The sequence below is a fragment of the Corvus brachyrhynchos genome, unplaced genomic scaffold, assembly GCF_000691975.1.
Source record: "Corvus brachyrhynchos isolate BGI_N302 unplaced genomic scaffold, ASM69197v1 scaffold59, whole genome shotgun sequence".
Taxonomy (NCBI): Eukaryota; Metazoa; Chordata; class Aves; order Passeriformes; family Corvidae; genus Corvus; species Corvus brachyrhynchos.
The window spans coordinates 5,529,193-5,537,871 of record NW_008246054.1 but is presented as its reverse complement, the minus strand read 5'-3'; the positions used below and the strand labels follow the sequence as shown (position 1 = coordinate 5,537,871).

At 51.4% G+C, this 8,679-nt stretch overlaps 1 protein-coding gene across 1 annotated transcript in view; it reads left to right on the top strand.

The window, feature by feature from the left end:
* PTPA (protein phosphatase 2 phosphatase activator) overlaps nucleotides 1-8,679 on the top strand; it is a 21,067-nt gene that overhangs the window by 2,939 nt on the left and 9,449 nt on the right. The window contains exons 3-7 of the mRNA XM_008642228.2: nucleotides 3,615-3,740; nucleotides 4,469-4,586; nucleotides 6,075-6,174; nucleotides 7,033-7,157; nucleotides 7,639-7,739. Coding sequence (XP_008640450.1) covers nucleotides 3,615-3,740; nucleotides 4,469-4,586; nucleotides 6,075-6,174; nucleotides 7,033-7,157; nucleotides 7,639-7,739 — 570 coding nt within the window. The remainder of the gene's footprint in view (nucleotides 1-3,614; nucleotides 3,741-4,468; nucleotides 4,587-6,074; nucleotides 6,175-7,032; nucleotides 7,158-7,638; nucleotides 7,740-8,679) is intronic.

Sequence of the window (8,679 nt, the reverse complement as noted above, 5' to 3'; positions counted from 1 at the left end):
GGGGGGGGAGGAACCCAACCCTCTTCGACAAGCCCTTTGAGCTGTCAGGAAAAGCTGTACCAGGGCTGTGCCTGCAGAAGAGCCCTCTTGGAGTGAATGTTTTCCATCCATGGTCCCAGTCCAAGTAACAAACAAGAGACACAATCCCAACTGCCTGGGAAGTAGCAGGGAACAAATCTCATTCCCCACACACTGAGGAGAGCAGAAGCCTGTGACTTGAGGCACAGGTGGAGCATCCCCAGGGTTGTCTTGTTGATGAGGTTGCTTGTTCACATAGGCTCCTTTGTAGATCAAACTGCTTATCTGTGCTTTTAAAGGCTCAGCCCCTCGTGGCCTCTTCTTGCATCTCTGCCCGGCTTTCTTCTCTTTTGCTGTACCTGTGCTTTTGTGCCATCCCATCCTCCTCCCTGATCAAATGCCAGGGGCACCTTCCTTTGGCAAATGACCTCCTGGAATCCTTTCTGCTGAATGCGTATCCTCTCTGTGACTTACTGGTATTGCTTTGCCATGGAATAAAAAATGGAAGTATGGTCTGCTCTGCTTTGAAAGAGACAGCTTAGTGATTTCCAGAGAGTGTGTGTCGATACCAACCTTTCTGCTGGAGCAGGAGCTGGATCCTGTGGGGGCTGAGCCCCCTTGGAGACTTGCTGAGCTTGCGCTGCTGCTACTGGCACATTGCGTGGAGCTGTCCAGGGTTTGCTGGAGGCATCTGACAGGCTCTGATAGCAGACTCTGGCACAGACACTGTGTCTGGCACAAGGTTGTGTGAGTGATAGGCTGTGACCTGCCTTCCCCTCCTGGAGGGAGTGCTTTCCACGTGGGGATCCATCAGCAACTGCTGGGGCTGCAGTCTGGGGCAGTGACTTGGATCAGAGGAGCAGTGCAGTGAGGAGGAGGAGGTTAATTTTGGCCATGCAAGGAGCAGACCTTCCCTTCAAACAGCCCAATGCACTGGGGGAAACTGGTCAATCTTGTGGCTTTGCTCTGCTTCCAGGAAGGAAGTGGAGGAAGCAGCAAATGCTGATTTTAGCAGCTCCCCATTCTGACAGGACCTGAGGAGCCAGGAGGGGGAGAGTTGGTTCCCATGGGCAGCTTTGGCTGCTGTGATGCCTCCTCAGCACCTCTGTCTGCCTGGCCCCTGCTCTTGAGAGCTGCTGACAGGTCTCTGCTCTGTAGGAAACCCTGTGGTTTGCCTTTGGGACTGGTGGCAGACTCAGGGTCAAGGAGATGCAAAATCAGCACAACAGGAAGAGCAAGGAGAGCAGGGGGGAGGCTGTCCTTGCTTTGATCACTGGAAAGGTAAAGCAAAAATAGAGCTTAAAAACCCAGCCAGGCAAAACAGGCTGCAGTGGTGTGCTGATGGCTGTGTTCCCATAAGCTCCTTTCTCCCCCACAGGGGTCAGCCCTGGATGTACAGGCTTCCTCTGCTGGACAATGGGAAGCTGCTTCTTTTAGTTACCCCCTTTTCAAAGGGCCTTGAGCCCAAAATGAGCCGCATCTCTTTAATTATTTATTGGTGTGGCTGAGCCGACAGCTGGGTCCTGCTCTCCCGTGTTCAGTGGGGCTGGGCTTTTAATCCCTTTAAAACCAGCGAGTGGGGAAGGGGAGGTTGGACTCTGCTCCCCAGGGAAGGAGCTGGTCCGTGCCAGCCATTTATCCAGGCAGCACCGAGTGCTCGTGGAGAGGGTTTGAAATACGGTGGCTGCTCATAATGAGCTGCTGGTGCCGGCGGATAAATCACCAGCACGATTTAATTATTTAATGCAACCCAGTGCTGGGGATGCTGTTGCTTAATTGGAGGGGAATGCAATAGCCAGGAAGGAGTAGGGCTGAGTCCAAACCTGGCCCAGTGCAATAGGAATGTGTTTGTTTCCTACGGTGTTTTGGGAGCAGGGAGCTGGAGCAGAGGGGGCTGTGCTGCTTTGGTCCACATGCATCTGGGGCACTGGCCTGTTAGTGCCTCCAGGGCCACCCAGAGCTTTAGGCCATCTCGTCCCTTGGCTTTTTTGTGTTCTCGGTGTGCTCAGGTCTTGTCCCAGTCTCTTGTCTGCCTCAGTGGCCAAATGTCGAGTTCCTGGGGTGGGAGGATCCCTCTCCTGCTTGTTCCCACCATGTCCTTGGGGTGGCACCTCAGGAGTCACTGTTTGTGGGAGGCTGTGTCTGGCATGAGACACTTTCCCTCCCCCCCAGCAGCACCCTGCAGCTGGTGCAGTGGCAGCCCAGCTCTGCCATGCCTGGCTCTGCCCACCTCCTTCAAGTGGCACTTCAAGGGCTGGAAACTTGCTGGGCTCTGCTGTTTCCTTGTCCTCCCGTCAGCAGCGTGAAGAATTGAACCACAGCCCAGGAGACCAGCCAGCTTCACACGGTCGATGCCTCCAGCAAAGTCAAACCAGCCGCCGCTTCTGCTGTCCTCTTTGTCCCCTTGAAGGAGGAATCCCCTCCCGAGACAGAGGAGCCTACATTGCCCGGGGCCTGGCCAGCTGCTGTGGCGGCTGACAGCTCTCCAGCTGCTTGGAGTCAGGCAAGGAGGATCCCAGAGCCTCTGGCAGGCTTGACCAGTTGTCAGCAGAGCCTCCTGAAACTGTCTGGAGCTGCTAAAAGTGCTGCCTGTGGTGTTGCCTCATGGTACGGGGGTTGTAGGTGTTCCCCAGCCATTTGGGCCAGGCAGGGAGAGGGTGTGCACTGGCCAGCCCTGGTCTGACAGCACAGCTGGAGACACTGTGCTATGTCACCTGCTGCACCTCTTTTCTCTTTCTTCATGGCCACTCTCATACATCCTACATGGGTCCCTCACTTCCAGCACTGGGTGTGAGAAACATCGCTGTGGTCTTGCTGTTGTTGCTGTCTTCCTATCAGCTTTGTGTTTGAATCGAGACATTTCTCTGAGAGCTTCTCATTCCTACTCTGATGAGAGCACTGATGGGCAAACCAGGCTGCCTCTTCCCCTGGATAGGTTGTGTTTTGCCACATGCAGTGGGTGTCCCTGGGCTGGAGCTGCCTGGTGGTCTGGCTGGTAGGAGTTTGAAGCAACAGGAATCATGCTGAGAGGGTTGACTTGCTGTACAAATGTGCCGTGGTTTAACAGCATCTGCTGCTAATCCTGGCTACTGAGAGACACTTAGGGAGGGCCTTTAAATCACATCATCAGCCACTGGTGAGGATGCATAGCACTGTATACATGCTATTCTTTATCCTGTGGGGAAGGCAGGACCCTTAAGATGTAGAGCCTGAGTTATATGTTGGAGGTCCCCAAATTGTGTAGCACTTCCCTGCCTCTCAATCCTGTGAGGGCTGTTCTACAGCTGGGAGCTTGCTGTAGCTCTTCTCCAAGAGATTTTGGAGCATGGTGCTGTTACAGCTCATGAAAGACTGTGTGGGTGACTGGGGCTCAGTCTGCCTCAGGCTGGTCTTTGTACTGGACTGATCTCCTGCAGGGAAGAATGGTTTTTCTGTCCCCTCTGCATTTTGAGGAGGGTTGGCACAGCCCATTTCCACGTGCCCTCTTGGGAAGAATGGTGTGGGCTTTAATGACTCCCATCAAGGGGAGAGATGTTGGAGACTGAGGGACTGCTATTTTATATCACTGTGACCCCTCACCCTCTTGCTCTCTGTAGCCCATTGAAAAGCTGGTGGCTCTGCTGAACACCCTTGACAGATGGATTGATGAAACCCCACCAGTGGATCAACCTTCTCGCTTTGGGAACAAAGCCTTCAGGACCTGGTACGCCAAACTGGACCAGGTGAGCAGTGTTACCTGCAGCTCCCACAGAAGGGCAGTGTGCCCAGCAGGGGTGGGAGAATGGCTCTGTCACTGTGTGGCAGCCAAGCAGCTCACAGAGGAATTGCTCGGATAAGCCTTGAAGGATCCACCTCTTGATATGCATCGTTTGCCCCTGACTTGGTGCTGTCTTTTCCTCTTGTGAGAGCATATGGGCCATGTAAATGCTCTTGGCTGGGTCTCCAAGTTCTGGATGAGCTACAAGGGCTGTCCAAGCCCAAGGAATTCCTTTGCTTTGTAACTGCCCACTGTGTCACAAAATGAGAGAAAGACTGGGGAAAACTGCTCGAATTCCTTCAGCTCAGAGCACTTGCCCTGCACCAAGCTCTGTGGGTGGCACAGCCCCAAGTCCCCACAGCAGTGGCCTTGCAGCTGCTCTGCTGCTCTAGTGGTGCTTTTGTCCTGGAGATGGCTCAGTGGGTAACTGGGTCAATGTACGTGGGTGATGAGGCTTTTCTGTCTTACAGGATGTGCGTGGCCTGAATAGGTCTCAGGACAAGCTCTCCCTGACTTGTTCCATCTCTGGAGATGACTTCTCCAACAGGAGAATTTGCTCGTCTCTCGTGCTGCCTCTGGGCATTGCAGAGCACCATTGCAGCCCTCACTCTGTGACAGCATCTGAGCACAGGGTGCCTTGTCCCTGGGGACGGTGACAGGTGCTCATTTGGGGGAGTCTTTTATATCTTTCAGGAGGCGGAAAAGTTGGTGTCAGCAGTGATTCCCAAGCATTTGGCTGATGCTGCCCCAGAAGTGGCTGTGTACCTGAAGGAATCTGTGGGCAACTCCACCCGCATTGACTACGGCACAGGTACCTGGGCTTGCACACTGGCCGAGGCTGGGTTTGTTGGGAAGGGACCCTTTGGAGTCGGGTGCTGTATTTATTTAAGTATATCATTACCACTATTTTTAGTGCCAGCTTGAAATGAACACCTTCCTTCTAGGGCCCCCTCACCCCTCTGCCCTGTGTGGGCTGTGACTGAGAGCTGGGGCTGGGAGCTGTGCTAGAGCTGTGACACCCTTTCACATCTCATCCAAGGAAATGGGAACCAAGCTGTTCTGGGATGAGCTGTAGGACCTGCTTCACTGCATGCAGCAGTCCTGCAGCAGGCAGTTTAAAGGGATAAAATATACTGGCTTGAATTGGAACTAGAGTGAGAAACATGTTCATGTTCAGTGGGAGGTGTTCCTAGAGGGACATCATAATGGCCTGGTGGTCCCTAGAAGGGAATCACTGCTTACAGAGGGACTTGGAAATCAGAAGGTAGAAGCACCTGAGGAGATACTGAATTGCAGGTTGAAGTAACCACACAGGCTTCAGTGAGAACTAAATACAGAATTGTCTATGTGCTCTGCTCCTCTCTGGAGGATAGGTGTGTCCTCACCAAAAGGCAGGAGAGCAGGATGCTGTGAGTGTAAGGAAACATGACTTTGGACTTGGTCAGGGAGAGGAAGAGGAGGCCATGGGTAAAGGCTTTAAAGGATTGGAGGCTGTGCAGTGCTGGCTGCGGCTCACTGGCACCAGGGGGAGATGTTGTCCTTGGAAAGGGACTCGATGGATGGGGTTTGGTCAGCTCAGAGAAGGAAATTCAACCTCTCCTCCCATCCCGTGTGGCCCAAGCCAGGGGCCCATGTCCCAGCTCACGGTGTCCAGACTATGGGTGCATTTTATTCCTACACCAGCAGCTGCACCTGCCCATTGTGCGGAGCTGCTGATCTTGTACTCTCCCTTCTTCCACAGTCCTTCCCACTAAAACACATTTCTGGGTTTGCTGTTTGTTTCTTTTCCTTGCTGTTTGCTGGAGGACCAAGCTGTAGAGGCTCAGCCTGAGATCCCAGTACCTTCTGGGACAGACTGTTCTGGCAGTGTCATAGGATCTACATCCTTCTGACTCTGAGATATTTTTGAAGCAGGAGGAAATTTGTTTGCTTGCAGATGTGAGGTTTTCTTGCATCCCCTGAGCAGATGACTCTGCAGTGCTCCACTTCCCCTGCTGTGGCAAGCTCCTGGGAAAGTCCCTGCCTTGCTCCCAGCATGCCCAGTTGGAGCTGTTTTTCCTTAAGAACTTCTTCTTTTCTCAAAGTTTGTGATCACCTTATGAAGGTCTAGAAGGTATAATTTGGGTGGGTGCTGCAGGGGGATGAAATATTGTCGGCTCATGGCATTAACAGTGACAACAGGGTTGAGAGCAGACTGTGACTGCTGTGATTTCTGAAGAGCTGTTGTGGTGCCCACAGAAAGGTTGTCCTGGGGGCCAGAGACAGCTGTGTCATGTCTCTTTGTGTCTTTTAACTCCAGGGCACGAAGCTGCATTTGCAGCCTTTCTCTGCTGCCTCTGCAAAATCGGTGTGCTCAGAGTGGATGACCAGATGGCCATTGTCTTCAAAGTGTTTAACAGGTGAGGTAATGGGAGGAGAAGGGCTGGAAGTATTGGGCAGTTTGGGGGGAAGGGTAGAATGGGAAAGCTGAAGACAATTTTAGACAAAATTAGGAGCAGATGTACTTTTTAATGGACTGTACACTGACCCATTATAACTGTCTCCAAAAGAGGTGATGGCCCCTTGTCTGCCAGAGGCAGAGTGTCCTTTTGGAAAGTTACTTTAGTGGAGCACAAGTTACTGAGCTCTGTGGGTGAGGCTCTGTGCTTTGTGATAGACAGGAATATCTGATCTAACATCTCTTCAGGCATCATAAACAAAAAAATGTATGCAACTGGCAGGCCTCCACTGCTCCTCTACATGTGTTTCCAGCCCAGGAGGTAGAGTTGATAGTGATGAAACTGGTGGAATGGGTGTTTGGAGTCTGGAGATCTAATCCCAGCCATATCACTGTTTGGTGGCATGGAAACAATTTCCTTCGATAGTACTTCCAGCTTTAATTTTCCACCTGAAAAGTGGAAGTAGTGATTGCCATAAGGCAGAAAACTCTGCTCTTTTGGAAGTTGGTGAAGGGATGTGAAGTGTCAGTGTTTTCACATAACAGTGGGGATGAGGAAAGATCTGCACCAACATAAGACATTGCAGATGAAATAAACTCCTGCCACTGGATTTCTCTGTGCGTTTGGTGTGAGGTACCAGCAGGCTGCTTTCTATGGCAAAGGAGCTGAATATATATTCTGTGAACTCTGCTGCATGTGGGGGTCCTGCTTACAAGTGATAAAGTTGTGTCCTTTCCCAGACAGACTGTTCTTGTCCTCACATAAGTCAAAGACAGGAGAAGGCCTTGCCTTAATGCTTCCTCTTCTCTTTGGTCTCAGGTACCTGGAAGTGATGCGAAAACTGCAGAAGACCTACAGGATGGAACCTGCTGGCAGCCAGGGCGTGTGGGGCTTGGATGACTTCCAATTCCTGCCTTTCATATGGGGCAGTTCCCAGCTGATAGGTACTAATAAAAATCTTCTTGTGTCCCAGGTTGCCCTTTCCCCCATCTGTCTAGGTTCTAAAGATGATGGGACTTGGTGCTGACTTTTAAATTCAAATATGTCAGATTTGTGTATAATACAGCAGGAGAGTTTGGAGCTTGGATTTTTTTTTTTTACCTCAGCTTTCCGAATAAAGCTGGTTGGGAGATGGAAGACTTCCTTGTATAGTACTTCTGTCTTTATTGCAATGACTGCAATGAAGCTTTTTAAAAGGAGAGTCTTGGTTTTGGTGCTAAAAAGCGCAATTTCTGCTCTGGGGAGTTTTGTACCTGCAGAGGCACTGGAGTGGGAGATGAGATAGAAGGGAGCAACTCTGTGCTGCCTTTTAAAGAGTTCTGATGGGAGGATTGTGTTTGTGAGGCAGGACAACACCTGGTTGAACTTGGTCTCAGGAGGGATTTGCCATACAGGTTACTTCCTATTGTCTCTTACTCTTTTTAGACCATCCAAGTCTGGAACCTCGGCACTTTGTTGATGAGAAGGTGGTAAATGAAAACCATAAGGACTTCATGTTCCTGGAGTGCATCCTCTTCATTACAGAGGTGAGGAATGGAAGCTTTGTCCCATAGGGACGTTCTCTTGACATTAGATACTTGGTTCTGGCGGTGGTTTTCTCTTCCTCCTTTGCCTGTTTATTTGCTCTCGTGGAACTGTGCAGATGAACCATTGTTGCGTGGCTGAGGTGTTCTCCTTGAATGAGCTGAGACAGGGATGTTGAGAGGAAAGTGTAATTGAGCTGGATGGGCTGTGGGTTGTAGTTGAAGGGAGCTGTAACAAGTGCAAACAAATAACCTTGGATCGTCACTTGGATCAGTCAGTGGGAGCTTGGATGGAGAAGAGTGTTTCCTGCAGATGCACTAGGAAGATGAAGTAGGAGCTGCAAAATGACTGGGCTTGCCAAGACAACCTCCCTTCCCTGCAGCCCTCGGGTGCTGCCTGGCAGCCCTGGGCCTCCCCTTGCTTAGGGCAGGCTCCCAAACTCCTATGCTGCTCTGTCTCCTCCAGCTTCTACCAAAAGAGTTGCCCATTAAATGCACCTTATTTACAAGTGACCTAGAGCAGAGGTGGTGCTGAGATTCATTCAGCTGGCAGCGCTCTCAGGACTGTTTCTGCTCAGGCACTGCAGGACCCTTGCGAGAGGGGCAGGTGATCCTCAGCTCGTTGGCAGCCATGGGCTGCTTCTCAGTGAGGGAGCTCATGGCTTACTGCTGTCAGCATCAGTGGAGGATTTGGCCGTGTTTCTCCCAGTTCCCTCACTGCACAGTCTGGACAGGGAGAGCAAGAGCTACCCGCTCTGTTGTGGTGAGGGATTTCTTGTCTCTGGCAAGAGGGAGTTGATGGGATTAATTTTGAAGGACAGAGTGCGGTTCTTCCCCTTTGTTCTGTTCGCTTTCCCCCTCCTCGCCTGTCTAGTTTAGTGATTAGATGAGAAGGGAGGTTACAGACTATGAACTTAGCCTTTCATGTAGGAAATCTTCATAG